Below are 23,642 nucleotides of genomic sequence, written 5' to 3'. Positions count from 1 at the left end.
TTTACACAACAGCCTACCGGTATGTTTTATATGTTGTTCAATTTCCATGTAAAACAACATTTTCTTGCGATGATTTGGCAATGTCATTTTTTCTAAAAACATGGACCTAACTCATAACAGACCAGACATTTATATATAGAACGAGTCTTTGGGCAAAAATGACCTAGTGGAGAACTAAAATTTTAGCTGGCGCCACTTTTGATTTTTTTTTTTCAACTCTTTCGTAACAACCCTAACTGAAGCATGTTTACTCCCTGGGGCCGAAATGCGACTATAGGCGTTATATTTTCTACCCCCGTAGCGTCGATATCCGACTATACGCGCGTTATCAGAACTCCCCAGGACGGCGATTGACGAGTGTAGTCGCGGCACCGAGATCATGCTGATTGTGACATGTACTTGTTAATTTTTGATAATCTTGGCAAAAGCAAAATTATTTTGCATACTGGGTATTATTTTTTATAATTAGTGCTAATTAGTTCCCTTGTTAAAATAAGTGTTTGCCATTATGCGGCCATGTAAAGACGAAATCCACTGTGTTTCGTTGATACTGTATTTCAAAGGAGTAAAATAATGTCGTCTGCCAAAATATTTCTTAAAATAAAGAAAATATTCATTATCATGCAGCTTCTGCCATATCAGTTCCGTTCGATGTTGATTCAGACGATGAAATTCCATTATCAGGTAAATGAATGGTCGGAAAATGTTAAGTTTTAGAAGGCTGAAATATTCGTACACTTACATCGAATACGATACAAACTGAAAAACATGAACACAACAAAACATATTTTATAAAATACAAAAACAACGTGACTACATAAACATATGATTGTAAATTTAATAATCTTTCAAAGGTAAATGTATATATTACAATTTAACTGTCTCATCGCGTGCCACAAAACGTTTGTGTACATGTATACATCAAAATTAAATAAAGGCATGATCGATATTCACACAAAAACGGGTGTCAATTTTAAGTATGCGTTTGTACAAAGTCTTTGTTAATATTGTATTTCTATTCAATGGAGTTCAATGTCTTTACATGTGAAAAAGTAAGTGAACCAGAAACGTTCAAATATTTTCAACGCAGTAGGTTTGTTAAAATTGTGAATACTTCGAAGTGAAAACTTTTTCTATTTGGATATAGGTTACGGATGAAATAGGATATAAGAATATTTTTTGAAACTTCGAAGGTTTTGTAAGTTTATTTTAATTTATTTTAATCACCAATGATTCCCTGCATGATTTCAATTGACTGCATGCGCGTGAGATTGTGATAAGATCAGAAAATGTTCGACGTTAGGTGGTAATTCTTATCTCGCCGCAGCAGATATATTACGATATTGGCCTCAGGGAGTTAAAGCCTAAACAAATAACCTTTTGCAATATCTTTTTGATCGGAACGAATTGTCACATGTACAAACTCAGAAAAAGAGTGCGGAAATTATGAAAAACTAAACTATACTTAACTTCTGTTTTTGTTAAGCGTTCTACACTTTCTACGCAAATTGCATGTTAAAGTCAAAGATTTTGAATATGAAAAGGTATATCTGATTTATCTTTAGATCATGTTTAATCTATTAATGAATTCTGAGAACCTAAGTATGATTCATATAATGCGACCTTTTTCCACCAAGAAAATATTGTATTGAATTTAATTTCGAAATAAAGAATCTTTGATACTGTTGTTTAATCTGTTAATTTTCGGTGTTGTGTATCTAATCTTTTTAGTCGTAACTGTCCCTAAGATGTACCAAGTGCAGGATTGACTGGAAAGGGATTACAGGAAATATGGATGATAGCCTCACAATTGTTCTCCTCGGTCCAGATTTCTCTGGCAAAACCGAGTTATGCAATAGGTTTGCAGGAAATGATTTTAAGGGAGATACCCCAGCACCTTATGGTAAGTTTTGTCATAATATGAGTCCTATTGAACCACCGTCTTATTATACCAGTATTTCAGTCGAGATGCTCATTCTTTAGATACGATGCCATGGATAATCTGGTCAATAATAGTTTATTAGTTTTGAAACGTGATCTATACACAATTTCTAATACTAGAGACGTGTTTGAATTTTCTCAAATGTACAGACTCAGTCGAACCGAGTCTGCTATTATTTTGCTTGTTTGCGTTCTATACTTTAAAGGGTTATTTTCGGCAGCGGAAATACTGCGCAATATGCAATTTTACTTTTACTACAAACGTTGATTGTTTGAGAGCCAAGATAGGAGAATCAAATTTTAAAAAATTGGTCAGGTCGAAATGGTACATGTATTAACCTCACGGTGAACACAAATGTTTTGTTAATCCTTCGAACAAATCTATTAATTGATCAAAATCTGCTGAATCAATTTTCAGATAAAAGCATGATACCCTCATTACCAAGAATAAGCAAAAACAATAGAAATTTTTACGCGACTCCAGTGGATTCAATAAAACAATTTCCAGCACAACCAAAATAAAAAAGGATATCACAAAACTGTTTAGTTCATAAAATCCATGCCATGACATCATTAAATGAATTTCGAATATCTAAGTAAGTTCGAGTTTTTTATAACATCAAAAGAATGATTGATATCCAAAAGACATACCATTTTTAGATGTCCTTAAATCGAGTTTGTGATGTCAATGTCAGTTATCGTATGGTATACTTTTGTGTATAAAAGATAGCTAGATCTATCTACAACTGGAACAAAGGATATCATTGAATTACACACATTCTGAGATATATTAAATTTAATTATTTGTATAGTCATTTTTGTCAGATATCAAAAATGCATTTAAGATATAAATTAATGGAACTAAAGATAAGAAAAATGTCGTATTTAGAGATATCATTTCTGTTGATAGCAGGTCTTTGAAATATCTATACTAATGATTTGGAAAGACATCTTTTTACCTACATTGTAGATGGTGATATCTTTTGGTATGCATGTATTAAATTAGATTACATTCGCCATTGAAATCAAGTAGCATACCTAGTTTTTCCGTCATTTTCCTATGGCGAAATTCGCTTTAACATTTAATTTTACATTTTGGAACTGAACAGGCCTGATCTAAGTCACAAATGGAGACAAAGAATTCCCTAAAACATATTTCGTTATAATTCAATAATCATTATTGTATTTATAGAACTATTTTGCAGGCCCAGTATTTCATTCAAGGTTATTTGGACATGGTCGGAAAAAAGTATTTGTAGGACTTTGGTAAGTATGTCGGCGTAAAAGGAACTGAATTTAAAATCCAAAGTAGGGTTGTTAAAATATTAATTTGTCGTTATTTTACAAATTTAATGACATAGCGATTGTTTAATTAATAAATCAGTTAAAATACATAAACAGTTTATAGTTGCATTTAAAGTGACCATTCCAGTAAAGGCCGCGCATCTTAAAAGGTAGTTCTTTACCAGAAACAAACAGTGTTACTTCTCATTATCGTTACAGTAGACACTCCCATAACGGATAAATTGGGCTGAATTTAAGCCGAGTTATAAATTTCTTGTTTTTAATTTAGTTGTATCAAAAAAGTTAAATATTATACATTTTGCTTAAAAAAAGCAAAAAAAAAAAAAAATAATGCAGTGAAACTATAATACCTTTTTTCTAGTGTAGAGACGAGCACATGCCTATATGTAAACAATAAAATTATTTAACGCAATCAGAGACTTTGACAAATTGCATATTGCAAAATACAGATACATTAAATACTTTCATTACGGTCTTAAAAGTTGTGACATTAATGTAAATTTGCCAGTAGATTATGGCAAGCATTTGATTTAAAAGACACTGCCAATTGCTTTGCCATTTAAGGATCACATGGTCTTACCATCATCGAGTCATAGGCTCAGAGGTAAGGGTAATTATTTGACATTATTTGCGGCAGAGGTTGGTTCTTTTAGTTTGCTTTACCGGAAGTCATTGCCTGACGACATTTTCCTGATAACTTAGAATAAAATCTGTGTTCTTCTTATGGAAACGTAAACCATACCAAGAATAAATTTAATTGCAAAACTAGCAACATTACTATCATCCTAGATATAATTTTTTGTATCAAAAATGTTTGAGATGGAAAATGACTCTAAGACTGTCACAAAATCAACTTCAAACTTGTGGTTACCTACAGTCATAGGCAGATATGTCACAATTTTGGAAATTACCATATGACAGATAATAGTTAAATTTGTAGTTGTGAAAGGTTTGTGTGAAACATTTTGGTGCATTGTACTTTTAATACGTATAACCAGTGTTGCGGTTCTGGTATACACCAGTTATAAAAACATGTCTGGGATCCATTGTTTTTTAGCCAATAGGACCTTTATGTTCTTCCTACTTGAAATTTAGAAAAAATGATATCAATTTTTTATTGCTTTGCAGTTTCTTGTTGTCCTGTTTCCCCGGTCAATAATGATATTACTCTTTTTGCTCTGCCTTTAAAAACACTGAGCTTTATTAGCCCACCATCATCACCCGTGGTCCGTCCGTCCGTTAACAATTTCTGGTTTTCGCATCTTCCCAGAAACTACTCGGGGGATTTTGACCAAACTTTGTCAGAATTATGTATTGGTACCTATTGGTACCCTAGTTGTGCCCCCCCCCACCTGAGTGAGTTATGGCCCTTTGTTTATTTATATAATTTACATAGATTTATATAGGGAAAAACTTTGAAAACCTTCTTGTTCAAAACCACAGAGTCTAGGGCTTTGATATTTTTTATGAAGCATCATCTAGTGATCCTCAACCAAGATGATATAAATTATTTCCCTGGAGTCAAAAATGGCCCCGCCCCGGGGATCACATGGTTTATATACACTTATAACGGGAACACTTTGAAAAACCTCATGTCCAAAACCACACGGCCTAGGGCTTCGATATTTTGTATGTGACATCATCTAGTCGTCTTCAACTAAGATTGTTCAAATTATCCCCTTAGGGTCAAATATGGCCCCGCCCTGGGGGTCATATGGTTTATATAGGGAAAAGCTTTGGAAATCTTCTTGTCCTAAACCACAAAGCCTAGGGCTTTGATATTTGTAATGTAGCATCATCTAGTGGTTCTCTACCAAGTTTGTTCAAATTATCCGCCTAGGGTCAAATATGGCCCCGCCCCGGGGGTCACATGGTTCATATAGACTTATATAGGGAAAAGCTTTTAAAATCTTCTTGTCAATAACTACAGCATTCAAATTTAGACCACATGTATATTTTTGAGTGGCAAGATGAAACTTGACATGAGTTGACATTGAGTTTGACATAGTGACCTACTTTCACATTTCTGTAGCTACAGCCTTCAAATTTGGACCACATGCATAGTTTTGTGCACCACCGGAAAAAACTTTGGCCTTGATTTTGACCTAGTGACCTACTTTCACATTTTTGAAGGTACAGGCGTCAAATTTGGACCATATGCATAGTTGCGTGTTTCGAAATGGAATTTGACATTGATTTTGACCTAGTGAACTACTTTCAAATTTCTCAAGCTACATCCTTCAAATTTAGACCACGTGCATAGTTTTTCTTTGACCTTGACATTGACCTAGTGACCTACTTTCACATTTTTGAAGGTACATTCTACAAATTTTGACCATATGCATAGTTTTGTGCACCAAAAAATACTTTGACTTGAATTTAACATAGTGACCTACTTTCACATTTTTTAAAGGTACATGCTTCAAATTTGGACAACATGCATAGTTTTTTGTTCGGAAATGAAATTTGATCTTGACTTTGACCTAGTGACCTACTTCCACATTTATCAAGCTACAGCCTTCAAATTGTGACCACATGCATAGTTTTGTGTATCGAAAAATCTTTGACTTTGACATTAACATAGTGACTGACATTCCCATTTTTGAAGGTACAGGTTTCAAATTTAGACCACATGCATAGTTTTGTGTTCCGAAATGAAATTTGACCTTGATTTTGACACAGTGACCTACTTTCACATTTCTGTAGCTACAGCCTTTGAATTTTGACCACATGCATAGTTTTGTGCACCGGAGAAAAGCTTTGACCTTGATTTTGACCTAGTGACCTACTTTCACATTTTTGAAGGTACAGGCGTCAAATTTGGACCAAATGCATAGTTCCGTGTCTCGAAATGGAATTTGACATTGATTTTGACCTTGTGACCTACTTTCAAATTTCTCAAGCTACAGCCTTCAAATATGGACCACATGCATGGTTTTATGTACCGAAACAAACTTTGACCTTTACATTAACCTAGTGACCTACTTTCACATTTTGAATGTACAAGCTTCAAATTTGGACCACATTCATAATTCTGTATTCCAAAATAAAATTTGACCTTGAATTTGACCTTGTGACATCCTTTAGCATTTCTCAAGATACAGAGTTCAAATTTGGACCACATGCACAGTTTTTTGTGTACCGAAACATTGACCTTTACATTGACCTACTTTCACATTTTTGAAGGTACAGGCTTCAAAATTAGACCACATCCAAAATGTTATATTCCGAAATAAAATTTGACCTTGATTTTGACCTAGTGACCTATTGTTACATTTTTTAAGCTACAGCCTTCAAATTTTGGACCACATGCATAAATTTTTGTACCAAAACATCTTTGACCTTGACATTGACCTAGTGACTTACTTTCACATTTTTGAAGGTACATTCTACAAATTTTGACCATATGCATAGTTTTGTGCACCAGAAAAAAATTTGACCTTGAATTTGACCTAGTGACCTACTTTCACATTTCTCAAGCTACAGCCCTCAAATTGTGACCACATGCATAGTTTTGTGTATCGAGAAAACTTTGACTTTGACATTAACATAGTTACCTACTTTCCCATTTTTGAAAGTACAGGCTTCATATTTGGACCACATGCATAGTTTTGTGTTCCGAAATGAAATTTGACCTTGATTTTGACCCAGTGACTTAGTTTCACATTTCTCAAGCTACAGCCTTCAAATATGGACCACATGCATGGTTTTATGTACCGAAACAAACTTTGACCTTTACATTAACCTAGTGACCTACTTTCACATTTTGAATGTACAAGCTTCAAATTTGGACCACTTTCATAATTCTGTATTCCAAAATAAAATTTGACCTTGAATTTGACCTTGTGACATCCTTTAGCATTTCTCAAGATACAGAGTTCAAATTTGGACCACATGCACAGTTTTTTGTGTACCGAAACTTTGACCTTTACATTGACCTACTTTCACATTTTTGAAGGTACAGGCTTCAAAATTAGACCACATCCAAAATGTTATATTCCGAAATAAAATTTGACCTTGATTTTGACCTAGTGACCTATTGTTACATTTCTTAAGCTACAGCCTTCAAATTTTGGACCACATGCATAAAGTTTTGTACCAAAACATCTTTGACCTTGACATTGACCTAGTGACTTACTTTCGCATTTTTGAAGGTACATTCTACAAATTTTGACCATATGCATAGTTTTGTGCACCAGAAAAAAATTTGACCTTGAATTTGACCTAGTGACCTACTTTCACATTTCTCAAGCTACAGCCCTCAAATTGTGACCACATGCATAGTTTTGTGTATCGAGAAAACTTTGACTTTGACATTAACATAGTTACCTACTTTCCCATTTTTGAAGGTACAGGCTTCATATTTGGACCACATGCATAGTTTTGTGTTCCGAAATGAAATTTGACCTTGATTTTGTCCCAGTGACTTAGTTTCACATTTCTCAAGCTACAGCCTTCAAATATGGACCACATGCATGGTTTTATGTACCGAAACAAACTTTGACCTTTACATTAACCTAGTGACCTACTTTCACATTTTGAATGTACAAGCTTCAAATTTGGACCACATTCATAATTCTGTATTCCAAAATAAAATTTGACCTTGAATTTGACCTTGTGACATCCTTTCACATTTCTCAAGATACAGAGTTCAAATTTGGACCAAATGCATAGTTTTGTGTACCGAAACTTTGACCTTTACATTGACCTACTTTCACATTTTTGAAGGTACAGGCTTCAAAATTGGACCACATCCAAAATGTTATATTCCGAAATAAAATTTGACCTTGATTTTGACCTAGTGACCTATTGTTACATTTCTTAAGCTACAGCCTTCAAATTTTGGACCACCTGCATAGTTGTGTGTCCCGAAATGAACTTTGACCTTAAGATTGACCTAGTGATCTACTTTCACATTTCTGTAGCTACAGGCTTCAAATTTAGACCACATGCATAGGATTGTGTACCAAAACAAACTTTGACCTTGACATTGACCTAGTGACCTACATTTACATCTTTGAAGGTACAGGCTTCAAATTTAGACCACATGCATAGATTTGTGTTCTGAAGTAAAATTTGACCTTGATTTTGACCTAGTGACCTACTTACACAAATATGGACCACTTGCATAATTTTTTGTATCGAATTACACTTTGACATTAAGATTGACTAGTGACCTACTTTCACATTTCTCAAGGTACAGCCTTCGAATTTGAACCACATACACAGTATTGTGTACGGAAATGAAATTTGACCTTGAGCTAGTCAGTAAGTTTTAAAATTTGGAACACTTAAAAATGGCACATTGGTGGGCGCCAAGATCACTCTGTGATCTCTTGTTTAATATAATCTAAATTATCAAGCCGTATTCTTTGCAGTGTATTGTCGATACTATCTAACTAGATCTAAAGAAGTTCCAGTTGAAGCTGACATGTAATGTTATGTTCCGACGTAGAATCCACTAGGGCTGAACTGTTTTCATGTCTGTCAAGTTTTGCCGGGTTCTTAATGGTTTATTTCTTTCTGTTCTTCATTCTGCAATCTCATTGAATACATTTCTTTAGCTTAATTTTATATTTATTTACACGAGGATGTCTATGGATTACATTTCGCACTATTTGTTACCATTACGTGTAATAGGATGCATCTGGCAGGGATATTCTAAAGCTGTCATGTATATTTGGAACAAGATGGAGGTTAAGTTAGAGGTTTGGTGCGCATCATTGAGCTCCCCAGTGCTATGTTTCTTACAACTGAGTGTTCCGCGGCGGTGTCCCCATGTTGTTCTTTATTTATTGCTTTATCCCCGTTGTCTTTGCGTTTAACTGTGTCTATATACTGTTGTGAAATACACTGCTGTATTATTTTTGTCTGACACGACAGCCTTCTAAGATTGTGGCTATTCCTACTGGTATTTTGTCCTTATTTTAAGGTATTAGATCACTAATAGTAATGTTTACAAAACGGCCTTTGCTTGGTATATTCTGAAAGGTAACCGTATTTTGCACTATATTGCAATTTTTAAACAACTTTTACCGTACCGTTTTTTTATAAATTTTGTATAACTTATGGTATCTCCTCAAGCTCAAATAGAGACAAATTTCAAAGTGATAGCCACTATCCAAAATGTTTGCAGAGAACTCATTTAACCATTAATTTTAATAAAAGAAACATAAAACTATTGGTAAACAATTATAAAACACAAAATAAAAATGCCAATATCATTTTTTCTATGGTGCCTCAAGTAAATGGATTTAATGAGACAGAATTCGTACTTCAACATTGAAAAAATAAGGTCGGATGCTGTGTTTCTGTTTTGAATTTTGCTTACTCCATTTAAAAATAGCCTTACGGCAGACGTAAAACCTACCTAAATTTCTTCCACAATATATAATCTAAGAGTGAAAGCAAAATAGAGAACTTTCACCGCGTGTAACTCAATATTTTTAAAGATGTGTAACTCTACCCCTTCTGTTTAAGTAGTAAATTCACTTTGAACACCAAGAAATCGCTTATAAGATTTTCCATTTTTGTACAAGAAATCAATAATAAGTCTTGAAAGAAGTAAAAACTTACTAGAAAAAAAAGGAAAATAAGGGAAAAAAATTTCGTCCCAGTAGGGCTTGAACCTACGCACCCCTAAGAATGGCAGTAAAAGTAGGTTTATGGTAGGAATACTCTTCAAAAAGGAGGTTCTCTATTAGTGATCTAATACCTTTATATGGCCAAACAATAATTGTCAGTTTATTTTAGAAAAATCATCTGAATAAAATAATAGACTATAAGAGATTAATTGTACTTTTAACTGACTTAGGAAAGAAACCTTTAAAGACATCAGAGAAAATTACAAAGTAAATACTGTTCACATTTTAGCTGACAAGATAAATATCTGTACTTTTTAATGATATTCAATTACCCATCTTTCACAAATACATTCTATCATGAGACAGTTACTTAACATGTAGAAATTCCACTTTAAAGAAAATCAATTTTGCTATTTAAAATATAAAATTTTATCGTGTATCTTGAGCTGCAATTGTGATAAATGTCATGCAGTAACGGTCGATTATTTGAAAATAATCCAGGTTATAGACGCAGTACACAATTATAATGTGTAAACATATGCATAAGCATATTGTTAATACACATAAACATGTTACACTTATGATTACACAACCTATACATAGAAATAGCTCATATTTTCAAATATGGAGTTTTGGTCTAGTATAACTTAAATGGTACAGAATATTTCTTTGTTAATTAATGTAATGTTTATTTTTTAAAATTATTTTTCAGGGATACACCCGGTCACGAAAGATATTTCGGGGTAAACGAAATGTTTCTGAGACGAACACATGTACATGTAAGTGATATTTGAAGTACATTTTTAAGAAAGAAAACGATGTAAAAGTGGGATGACTTTTCATTAAATCATTCAGAACTGATTCTTGTTTAGAGTCAATCCTGTATAAAATGCCATTCAAGGGAGCCTGCGTTAGGCAGTTACCTGCTTGCAAAAGTTGAAATAGGAACAAAATGGCAATTTCTGAAGTTCAGTGAATGGCTGCTGCTTTATATAGAAGGCAAGTAAAGGAATGCTCAACTGATAATGTAATGCAATGTCTCATATGAGTATCATTGATTGGTTGGCAGCTTTGGTTGCGAGTCATACGGACACAGTGTCACATTGTGTGCGACGTTTCAGCTTTAAGCTACCTAAGAAAACCACAATAGCACCTGTGAGCATTATTTCAGATATATGTGTCCACCAAGACAGAATTTTTATGCTTTCCGAAGGGGAAGCATATAGTCAACGCTTCGTCCGTCCGTCCCGCATTTCTTGTTTGAAGTATTTCTCAGCAACCACAGTTTCGAATTTAGCGAAACTTTACAGGAAGCTTCACTATCAAAAGGAGACGTGCATATTATTGTCTTCGAATTTTTCTCTGATGGTTTTACAGAGTTATTGCCACTTAATTATTCAACAATAGTATATACTGTTGTACACTTTTTGTAGGCTTCATTTCTCAGCAAAAATTGGTTGGAATTTAGCCAAACATCGTAAGAAGCTTTAGTATCAAGAGGAGATGCGCTTATTACCTTTATGTTCCTATCGGATGATTATTCACCTAGTTATTGCCCTTTGATTATTCAACCTGTCCGGAGTATTTCTCGGCGGCAAGATCTGGTTGAAATTTAGATTGTGGGAAACTTCAAAGAAAGCTTCACTATTCAAAGGAGATGCGCATAATTTTTGACCGGATGAGTTTTTATTGAGTAATTTCATACAAAGCATCACAATCAATGAAAGATGCGAATATTGTGCTCTGGTTGGATGCTTTTTCACCTAGTTGTTGCCCTTTTATTATTCAACAGAAGTATACTAGAGTCCAATTCTTCTCCGGAGTACTTCTAAGCAGCCACAGCTTCAGAATTTAGTGAAAAATCATTCGAAGCTTCACTTTTAAAATGAGATGCGCATATACCTTTATGTTCTGGTTGAAAGAATTTTCATCCAAGAATATTCCTTCGATTATTATGCTCCATCTTCGAAAAAGGAGGGGTATATTGTTTTGTAGATTTCGGTCGATCAGTCGGTCCGTAGACCAGTCGGTTTCCCGTGAAATTTTATAGGAAGGTTGGATATGACCAACAGATGACCCTGGTTGATTTTGATATCAGTTAGCCAAAGGTCAAGGTCACAGTGATCCGGAACAGTTAAACAGTTTCATAACTAAAAAATCTCTTGGGCCTAGGATAAGAAACTTAATAGGGAAATTAAATATGACCAGTAGATTATTCCTATTGATTTTGAGATTGATTACGCAACTGTCAAGGTCACAGTGACTTAGAACATTTAAACGGTTTCCTAACGGTATCTTGAGAATGCTTGAGCTTGAGATTCACAAAACTTCACAGGGAAGTTGATTAGGACAGGCAAATGATGACTGTTGATTTTGAGATCAGCAAGTCAAATATTAAGGTCACAGTGACCCGAAACATATAAACAGTTTCCGGACGATCGCGTGAGAATGTTTAGGCTTAGGATCACGAAACTAAAAGGGGGATTGTTCATGATCAACAGATGACTAATATTGATTTTGAGGTCAGTAAGCCAAAAGTAAAGGTCACAACCAGGAATAGTTAAACAATTTCCGAACTCTTGACCCTAGGATCACGAAACTTAATAGAGAGGTGGTCATGACCAGCAAATAAACCCAGGGTCAAGGTCAAGGTCACAGTGACAAGGAACAATTAAACTGTTTCTAGACGATAACTTGAGAACGCTTCGGTCTAGTTTACAGTGTGATAGGTTTTCATATGTAGATGACCCCTGATTGATTTTCAGGGTCACTGAGTCAAAGGTCAAAGATTCAATTTGGTTAAATCCATTTCTGATTATTATTTTGAGAACTATTTGACCTTGAGCCTTGCCTCCATATTTTGTTAGATATTTAGTTTCCTGATAATTTCCGGGTCATGATGTCGGAGGTCAATGTCAGTTAGGGTCAAAGCAATTCAATATGTTTCGATCTGTTTGGAAAACATATTTCAAATTTCATATGTTGATTGGTCTCTTTTATTAGATGAACTTTATCAATTCCGGATCGTTGGGTCATAGGATAAGGTCACTTAGCATCAAATCCTTTATAAATCAATATCAGCAAAACTTATTTACCTAGTCTCATTAAGGAGATGACCCTTAATAATATCAGTGTCATGGAGTCAAATGTCAAGGTCACTTAGGGTGATATCCATTTTAATTTAACACTTTAAGGTCTGTTTGACCAACATACCTCAAATTTTATAGAATGGTTGGTAGCCTTTAGTAGATGGCCCCTATCACCCTTGAACCTGGGTCAAAGGTCAATGTCATTTTATATCGAAGACTTTCAGTGTGGTATACGTGTTTTTCAAACAGTTCATGTTTAACAATAGTGTATTTTAATACAATTTTTGTATTTATCAACAACCACGTGTTGGAATTTAGTCATACTAAATGGAAAGTTTAACTATTAAGAGAAAATACGCATATTATCATCTTGTTCCGGTTTCATGATTGTCTCACTGATTTTATAGCTCTTTGATTAGTCAACATTTGTGAACTATAGCGCCATCGTACTAGGCAAGAGTATTTCTCAATTTTCCTGAAATTCAGCAAAAAATTATAGGACGCTTATATAATTAACTCTCAAAAGTAGGGGTGGGGGCATATTTTCTTCTTAAATCGTTGATCTAAGTTTTCAATGAGATATTGCCCTTTGATTATTCAACACCAGTTAATATATGCACCTAGTTAGTTCCACTTTAGATGAACAAATTTCAGGGAGTATCCTTTGCTTTTACCTACATTTCTTGTTTTAAATTGGAAACCTTGCATATTTTAGCATCCCTCTGTCTACATGCTTTGCTGGATATTGCTGTTTAGTTGTCTTGGTTTTAAGGTATTAGGCCCATAATAGAGTACCTTCTTTTTGAAGAGTATTCTATTCCTACCATAAACCTACTTTGACTGCAATTTTCAGGCGGGTGGGGGGAGCATTGGTTCAAACCCCACTGTGACCAAAGTTTTTTCCCTTATTTTCCATGTTTTTCTAGTAAGTTTTCACTCTTTTCAAGACTTGTTTAACGATTGATTGCATAAAAATGGGAAATATCATTTGATAAGCGATTTCTTGCTGTTCAAAGTGAATTTACCTCTGAAACAGAAGGGGTAGAGTTAGACATCTTTAAAAATACTGAGTTACATGTTGTACATACAGTAAAAGTTCTTTATTTTGCCTTCATTCTTTAGGTTACATATTGTTGAAGAAATGTAGATATGTTTTACTTCTGCCCCAAGATTATTTTTAAATGAAGCGAGCAAAATTCAAAACAGACCCACAGCATTCGAACTTAATTTTTCAATGTTGGAGTTAGAATTCTGTCACATCAAACCCGTTTACTTGAGGCACCTTAAAAGATATTGACAGTTTTATTTTAAGTTTTATATATGTTTACCAATAGTTTGATGTTTCTTTCATAAAAATAATGGTAAAATGAATTATCTGTAAACGTTTTAGATAAAGGCCATCACATTGAAATGTGTCCCCACTTGAGCTTGAGGAAATACCATTAATTATACAAAATTAATAAAAAACGGCACGGTAAAAGTTTTTAAAAATTTGCAACACAATGTAAAGCACGGTCAACTGTAGGAATATATCAAGAAAATGCAATTTCTTAAACATTGCTATTAGGGGCCTAATACCTTAACACATATATATTTTACCAATTATCATATTATTATAAAAGGCAAAGAAAATGCTTTAGCAGTTGTATGAATCTTTGTGTTAAATAGAACGCGCAATAAAACTTGACTTGATTAGTCGTACAAACACGAAACGAAAATGGATTGTATATGAGAATAATTAAACTGTTATCAGCTATTAAGTCGATTAGTTAATCAAAGTAGAAAATTTATATTTTAGGGTATTGTGTTTGTGTATGACATAACAGTCGAAAAGAATTTTGTTCAAGCAAAGGAATTGATGGAAAAGCAGAAATGGGTATGATAATGTTAACTAAGCAACAATTATAATAAAATTGCTTATTACAAGAAACGGATCTACATTGCTTGCCTTTTGTTCACCATACTGAGCATACCTTTTACCACGTTTGGGCCCATGTGTCTGTGATTTCCCTTGTTCTGTCTGACAGATAATATCTTCAGAAAAGAGAATTACCTGTCTTGTGTGTTACTATATATATTTAGCATTTGAGGCTGCAGGTGAAATCGCAACAACTCATCAGAAATATACAAATGAGATAAGTTCATAAAACACAATTTTAAAAACTGTTGTCTCAATTTTTACCGGCTTTTTTCGAGCGAAATATCTTAAATGTACAAAAAGGTGTTGAGGTCAAATATAACGTTTCTCTTATGTATATTTCACATTCAAATAATTCTAAAAGTTTAGTTTTTTAGCGTTAAGTCAAAAAAGACATGTCTCTTAAATCTTTATTTTGTCTTCATTTTTCTTGTATGTTTTCATGATGCATATCAATATTTCAGGATGGGTACTGTCTTTATTTTTATTTTATTTTTTTGTGGTTCTTTTCTAAAATGAGATGTCTACACTTATGGTCAGAAATGACATGTTTCTTTGGAATTTTAGTCAATATAGACGTTTTTCGTGTGTATACATTTTGGATAATTGTCTAAGAAACTTGTCTTTTGTTTTACATTTCTTTCTCATTTGGATTATTTCTTAATTTGACTGATTTTTGAAAGAAAGACCGATACAGATTTACTTTGCAAATTATTCGCCAGACTGTTATATGTAGGCACTTTCTTGATACTATAATAAAAGCCAGTTACTAATATTTGACATTCAGGGTAGAAGGTAGTCTTGTTTAAATATTTCATTGTCAAACAAGAAACACTATTATTTCACCTGTGACCGACATGTACTAGTTTATTTTAGATACTAGCTGAATGTGAAGTGATTGTGGTAGGGAATAAGTGTGACTTAGAACATAGAAGAGAAGTAAGCACGTTCAAGGGCTATGAGGTATTTATTTAAACTAGCAAGCTTGATAACTCAACAGATTTTATGACCAAATAAACAAAATTTTCAACTCCATTTGATTTCATTTTTCATCTACAGGGATAATTTGGCAAGGCATGAGATTCATTTTGCGTTCGTTTTCTCTCTGTAATGAGGCACCTATTACATAAAACTTTGTGATGTTACAATAACCTTCTAAAGGAGTTTTAAAGACTGCGCAGCTAGTAACCAGTCTGATGCTAGAGATAATAACTATTTACCTTTCAGGAGCCATGATCCATTTATTTATCAAATGTGACACAAAATCTTACCACACAGCTGTAACTAATGATGTATTCATCCATCAAAGGAGCGCAGTGACAACGATTTAGTATGAAAATAAAACAGCCATTAGGTTTTTCCTATAACGTATTAAAGTTACAGCAAATAAACCGGAATAAAAAACAAATCGATATCACTATTTATGAAAGGTAACATCTATGAAACATTGTTGCCAATGAACATTTTGTCTTTTTATTTCTTTTACATGATTTAGCTTGCCAACGAATATAGTGCAAAATTCTTTGAAGTAAGTGCCAAAACCAACGTTAATGTCCAGCATGCATTGAGCACACTACTAAGATCTGCATTAGCAAGGAAAGATAGAAAGAAGGTAATAACTCATGTTGTAAGAAGAGCAAAAACGGTATTAATCGTACCTTTTCTGTTTGCTTTCTAAACGTACAGTTTGCATTTGATCTCTTGGGTTGTTTTAATCATTCATTTATTCATTATAAGTCACATATTGTTCTTACGCACTACTGTACAAGTGAATGAATAATAGAAAAAATTAAAATTTAAAAGTACTTTTGTTTACAAAAAAAGGCAGAAATTTACAGTGAAAAATACCCTCTGATGATAATTACAAAACAAGTGCAAATATCAGATTCGGCGCTCTTTAGAATAAGTATGATTTAATGATGCTGTCCTATATTGAAAGAGAAATCAAGTTAGCCCCTTGGCAATCAATAGTGTCATAAGTAATGGCATAAAATTTGCAGTCATGTTCAGTTCATATAAATAACAATCGCATAAAAACGAACGGTATTTTCTGATTACCAAGCAACCATGTTATATAAAGTGGTTCAACTCCACAGCACTTCAAAACTAATAATTGAAACATAAGCATTTTAATTACATTTTAGAACAGTCTAAAATTTTATGGTTGTTTTGGAATTAATTCATTTTCGTTACATTTGCAATCAATCTATCATTCACTTTTTATTTAGGATATAGTTCCTGAAGAAATCGGACAGGATCCATTTGCATTACTCTTGTATGAAAAAGCGTTGCAATCAGGAAAAGAGAAAGATAAGTCAATTCGTGTAAATATAGTTGGAAACTTTAGACAAGGTAAAACGACACTAATGAGGAGATTGTTGGGACAAAAGATCAAGGTTATTAAAAGTACTGATGGAATAGTTGTAGAACATTACAAATGTGAAAAAGACAGAAATGGGAAATTACGCTATACCAAAGCAGACGACATTGATAAATCGGAATATGTCAAACGCTTGGTCTTTGTCGCTGTAAGTGAAAAGAAAAAAAACACAGAGATGCAAGTACAATCATTGACAGAATCAAACGTTTTGCACGATACAAAACCAAAGGTCTTAGAATCTTCTGTTAATGAAGATAACAGAGATTTACGAAGGGACTTGAATGCAGAAACAAAGAATGTGTCATCAGATGGAAACAAAACTGCTGATGTTTTGAATAAAATTTCGATTTTATCTCAAGAGGAAAAGGGGGTGTTTGCAGAAGCTCTGAAAACCAATCCGGCATCTCCGCAGCAAGAAAGGCAAACCGTATTTGATATTTGGGATTTTGGTGGTCAGTATATTTTCTATGCAACTCATACAATCTTTCACAGCAAAAGGGCAATTTATCTGTTGGTGTTTGACTTGACTTTAGATCTGAACCAATGTATTTCTGATGAAAAACATCCAACTGATTCAGAACATAGAAACATGAAATACTTTATACAGTTTTGGATGAGTTCTATCCATTCGTTTGTTGGGTCAGCAGATGGATCAGTTCCAAAGGTTATTCTTGTTGGAACTCACAAAGACAAACTGAGGGGAAAGAAAGACGAAAAAGAAAGATATATCAAAACATACTTTGAAGAAATAAGACAGATATTTGATGGAACGAATTTGTCTAACCATATTCATTCTGATGACTTTGCAGTTGACAATACTGATTCTAAAGATCCCTCACTAAATTCACTGCGTGAAGCGATCATTAGAACTGGAGATAAACTATCAGAAACAGTTGAAATACCCCTGAAGTGGATTCAATTGGAGAAGTCTCTGCTGGAAAGAAAACACCTCAAACTTATTTCAGTTAAGTTCGTCATGGCGATAGATTCAGAAAATGAGTTTCCTTTAGGTGATATGGAACAGATCAAACTATTCCTTCGTTATCATCATGCCAAAGGCACACTTATTTATTTTGATGAAGAACCAATATCCGAATATGTTGTGCTTGATCCTCAATATCTCATCGATGCATTCAAGTGTATAATCACAGCCGAAAGATTCTGCACAAATGAACCAGAAATCCGTCCACTTTGGAAGATGTTACTGTCAGAGGGAAGACTTGAGAAACAGCTGATTGACCGTCAGTGGGGAAAACCTGATAATGAACTCGACATGTTTATGCAAAACAAAGAAATCCTTCTTTCATTTCTTGTGAAGCATCACATTATATCAGAAGCAAAGGCATTCGATGAAAACTCCAAACTATCGTCAGGACTAGGTTGGTTTGTGGTCCCAAGTCTGTTGAGCAACCATTCATCGCAAACAGAAAAGACAGAATTTCTTAACGGAAAGAAATTGACGAAACTTCACTATGTGTTAGTTTTCAATACCTCGCCAATAGTACCTACAGTCTACCATCGTTTAGTATCAGCTGCAATAGGAAAGTGGCCAGTAGCAAAAGCTGGTAAGAAAACATTACTATTTAAAGATATGTGTATAGTCAGACTGAACGTCGACCACGCCGGAATATTAGAGATTAGGCATGACAGCATTGAGATGACAGTTGTTAGTCTGTGTCACGCGACAAATGTTAACAGTGAGCAAGCTGACAGTTTTCGACGATTTTTGGAATCTGTAACAGTACATGAATTTCAGAAGCTACGGAGTACAGAAGAGACCAGTGACAAACCATACACCATTATGTTCCGATGCAATCATGACAGTCATGGTTCAAGTGGAAGCGAAAACCTAATTTCCTTGGATGACATGAGGAGAGGAAATGTAGTACCATGTCCAGACTTGATGCCCCATGACATCGACATGGAAATGGCAAAGGAAGAGTGGTTTCAAGAGAACAAAAAAATGACAGTCATTCCAGACATTCAGTTGACAGACAAATTACTTAGTCGCTTGTCGCAGTGCATTGGTGAAAACTGGCAATTGCTTGGGCTCGAACTTGGGTTGACGCAAGTTCAGATAGATCATATTATTGAAGACCATCCACGAAGCGCTGTCATGAGGATATATGCCATGCTTCAAAGGTGGTGTCAGGAAGATGTAGATAAAGCAACACTAAGTGTACTTGTTCAAACCCTGCAACGATATACGCATGTGCACGTTGATTGGGACAAACTGAGAAACCTTATAGATGAACTAAGTTAAGAAGTCACAATAAACTGATTCACTGGAACATCATATATAAGCTGACGGGGTAAAATTGAAAATTTGAAAGGTCCACAAGTGAGCACAATATATGACAAACTTGAATTTATATTTAGACTTGACTTACTTCATCCTGAGAATGTGATTAACATGTTAACAGATGTATTATGTTAAACAGACGACTTTGTGAAGATATTTACATTTTGCTCTGCTTTGTACATTTTCAAAAGCCTCTTGTGTAAAGTGTAGAATACAGACACACCTATGTATAAAGGCTTTGTTATGTTAATGTTTTACTTATTGAAGAGTTTTGAAGAAGCAATGTGGTAAGGTCGATAAGGAATCGTCGGAATATTTTATTTCAGTACTCGACAGATTACTTTCTATAGTAGTCGCGAGCATTATCGTGTATGTGTGTCTATTAATTCTCAATCTCGTGTATATTCTAACGAATTGATCCTTCACATTTAAATGAGTAGGTACATATGTAACGCGCACCTGCTGCATGGACTTTGTTTACCTCAATTTTACATGACTTAAAGCTCTGGAGTTACACCATTCTTATTAAAACAACCTTGCTCACCGTACACAAGAGCTTACAAGGATACTGTTAACACACTACTCGAAATGTTGAAGGAGTGGTCAGTATTCGCCTTTTAACATATTCATTTAACGTCTGTTCAGAAAATAGGTTTCGCCTCGCGAGTATATTTGATCCCTTCTTTCAAAGTCTTGGTAGTCGATTCTGAAATATATTTTACACTCATACATGGTCACGTTTACATTTAACATTTCTAAAAGAATATAACTCTATCAATATCCTTTATAATTTATAATGTCGTATCAGTTAATATTCATTTTAGTACAGACAATATTCCAGCTTTTAGTTAAGACGTGCGTTTTAATGTAATATCTTTTCATTTGATTTATAGATAAATATGCTGAAGAAAGAAAATATTGTTGAATTAAATAAAAAAAAGTCTCAAGTCTTTAAAAATGTTTTAAATATGTTCAACATGTCCAAGATTTTTCAAACGCCGTTTGTTTTGACCCAACAAACAATGAAAACTTATCTTCTCCAAAAGCGCATATTAACACTACGGGTAACTATATAAAATCACTAAACATAAGCCTCATCTAAAAAAAATCAAAATCTGACACAAGAAGATTTTCGTAATGTATATTTTTGTGAGTGTGAATAATAAATGTGGGCATTAAGGTGGTATTTTGCCTGTACTAAGCGATTCGTGACTATCGCACATGAAACTCATATTCGGGTAAGCTTTATTTGGATATTTACAGTGATTAAATTATCGTCCCTGATAAGAATATCGAATATCAAAATTAAAGATGTATTCATTAAATTCAAAATCTTAACTCGTAATGGTATAAAGCAAACATATCATACACCAGCCAGTTTTATTGGTATTTTAGAAACTGACCAGGTATATGTAGGGAGTGATTGTTTTCCATTACAGAAACTGACCAGGTTTGTGTAAGGGATTATTGGTTTCCATTGTAGAAACTGACTGTGTGTATGGAATGCTTGTTGTACATTATAATAAGGGAACAATTGTTATACAGTGTAGAATCTGACCAATGCTTGTTTTAAAATAGTTTACTGCATATACCTTACAGTCTCTATAATGTACAACAATCGTTCCCTACACACACCTGGTTATTTTATACAATTTACAACGAGAACAGTTTTTTGTTTGGATAAACAATTACAACGGGTTAAGAAAGTCTTCAAGACAGTAACCTTTCAGGCAGATCTGTTGTTGCAACAGCAAAGAAAAACAACATTGCTGCCGTAAGGAGTATGGTAGAAGAAAATGGTCGAAATTCTTTTTCTCAAATAGCTCACCATAGGCATTTCAGAAGAGAGCAACCGTCATATTCTGACTGACTGTTTGAAATTAAATGTTCGTGCTAGATGGATCGTCCATATGTTGACACCAGACTCAAAGTCCAAGAATCTGCTGAAAAATATTAAAATTGTAATCCCTAAACAACTGCTGAGTTGCTTTCTGAGGATGATCTTTTTATTGTTTTGAGCCCAGAGACGTGTTAAAATAAAACAATGATGGAGTAAAGGTCAAGCAAGGCCAGTCACCGCAGAAAGAACAAAATGTACCAAAAGGCATAACATGCTATTGTACATTTATTTTATGCTAGTGGTCTGGATCTATAAATTCCTTGTGAAGAAGGTAAAACCATTACAGGTGAGTGCTGAAAAATTAAGTACTTACAGCTGTCACAAACATTCTGTCAAACAAACGCCCAAGTAAAGGTTTAAAAGGCATACAGCGTATTCATGACAATGCGTGCGTTCGCCAACAAAAGTCAAATTGTAATACTTCCTTAGAACAAGAAAATGCTATTCCGGTGGAAAACACACCTTATTATCCTGACCTAAGTCCCTTTGGCTTTCTTTTCAATTTTCCTTCCTAGAAGTGTTTGCAAGAACAGGCTGCGCCGCTAAAAGTGCCTTTGGTTATTCTTTTTTTTTTCAGTGTCTCAACAGTATATACCAAAGGGAGACTACTTGGCAGCATTTTGGTCACGAATAGCAAGACTGTTTCTATGCAGGGAGAATGCTTTGAATTGATGATGTGGAAATTGTATTTATTTTATTGATAATTTAGGCATACGAAAACCAATGACAGAGTTTAATGAATCACCTTCGTGGCAGCATTTAAAGTGAAACCTTTACTTACCGGCTTATCATGATATTGCAATGGCTGTTGTGTCTTCAAAGCGAAATTCATATCTTAATATGACATCAGGAATCAGAGCACTGCATTTTCAAGTACCTTCTATTTTCAACTGAAGTTAAATAAGGAATTTTCACTTTCAGAAGTAAATATCACAGTTATGAAGACATTAGATTCACTTTTCTAACCACACATCCTGGAGGATGTTACAATACTACCGTATAAGTACTTTTTTCTGCGGGAACTTTATTTCTGCGTTTTCTGCGGAAGACAATAAGACCGCAGATTTAAAATCCGCAGAAAATTTTGTACTGACATGCCGTTATAAGACGATACAAGCCACCATTATAATCCGGTTAAGCATAAGACAATGTTCGGTAACGTTATCGGCTTTTGTCCCACATGTAGGCGAAGATGGTAACGGTAATATAATAGAACCGTTTTATTATTGTTTTGCTGTTGAATAAAACATACTAGAAACATCGAATTTGTTTTGATTTTCGTTCACTATTGAGCAGTCAGCTGTTATTTTCAATTTTCTTAAATTATGTGACAAACACAATCCATATCCTTTGTGCCGATTGTTAACCGATCCGTCTGGCGTTTATATTATTTGTACGGGACTTGAAAAGGACATGATTAACAAAAAGTATCATACCGCTAAAATGCACATATGAAAATGTTTGCAAAATATAGATTCGGGCATTTTTCGTGTCTGTTTGGCATGACCGTAGTTATAAAATGACTTTCTCCTTGCGTTTAACACTCAACATTATGTGATAATGACAATGTTACATAAGTATCCGTCAACTTTTATTACTTTCAAACCGGAAGCCGACATAACTGTCAAAATAACAACAAAATAATTATCTGTCTATTGGAAATTAATTAAACATCCGGTGAATACAGAACCGCAGAAATAAATCCCATCAACGTGAGAGGGAAGACACCGCAGAAATAAGGTACGCAGGAATTAATACCACCTCATTTTAGAAAAAATCGCAGAATATTAAGCCCGCAGAAATAAGTACTTATACGGTATATAGTTTTAATCAAATATCATATTGATTAAAAATTTGGTTTTATTTCAAAATGTGAGACTTTAAATTGGGAATTTATGAAATTGTCCGAGTGCAGTGTAAGTGACAACTTAGGTAAAACAGCAACAATTCGCCTAGTTTCAGACATGTTAAATGTTTAAATGAGAGAACGCCAACATCTTGTCCGCATTGTTTAGCATGAGTGGTGTCTGGTCTCTTCTGGACTTCCGCATAAATGATACTATTGATAACAGATTCGAGAGCGCAGGCCTGAGGTCTGAATGCTAGGTCTTCAAAAGTGTATGCTTGCAATTTTACAGGTTTGTGAGCTGGGAGCGCATCTGAATCAGATTTTAGGTTTTGTTTTTGTTGAGATTGACGTCATGCCGACACAAGTATATGTAT

The 23,642-nt window shown here is 34.2% G+C and overlaps 1 protein-coding gene across 5 annotated transcripts in view; it reads left to right on the top strand.

Moving 5' to 3' along the window:
- LOC123533811 (uncharacterized) overlaps positions 1 to 21,232 on the top strand; it is a 28,929-nt gene extending 7,697 nt beyond the window's left edge. For 2 of the 5 annotated variants that reach the window (XM_045315691.2, XM_053519722.1), the window contains 7 exons: positions 1,732 to 1,903; positions 3,147 to 3,207; positions 10,543 to 10,609; positions 14,718 to 14,795; positions 15,714 to 15,800; positions 16,333 to 16,449; positions 17,066 to 21,232. In XM_045315691.2, the coding sequence (XP_045171626.1) occupies positions 1,792 to 1,903; positions 3,147 to 3,207; positions 10,543 to 10,609; positions 14,718 to 14,795; positions 15,714 to 15,800; positions 16,333 to 16,449; positions 17,066 to 19,480 (2,937 nt within the window). In that variant the 5' untranslated portion in view covers positions 1,732 to 1,791 and the 3' untranslated portion in view covers positions 19,481 to 21,232. Of the gene's footprint in view, positions 1 to 18; positions 1,199 to 1,731; positions 1,904 to 3,146; positions 3,208 to 10,542; positions 10,610 to 14,717; positions 14,796 to 15,713; positions 15,801 to 16,332; positions 16,450 to 17,065 lie in introns of those variants that run through there. The other 3 variants (XM_045315689.2, XM_045315688.2, XM_045315692.2) reach the window with 2 other exon arrangements.
- Positions 21,233 to 23,642: the final 2,410 nt, after the last annotated feature.

Source organism: Mercenaria mercenaria, chromosome 12, assembly GCF_021730395.1.
Source record: "Mercenaria mercenaria strain notata chromosome 12, MADL_Memer_1, whole genome shotgun sequence".
Taxonomy (NCBI): Eukaryota; Metazoa; Mollusca; class Bivalvia; order Venerida; family Veneridae; genus Mercenaria; species Mercenaria mercenaria.
Note: the sequence above shows the minus strand (reverse complement) of the source record. Positions and strands in the feature narration are given on the sequence as shown.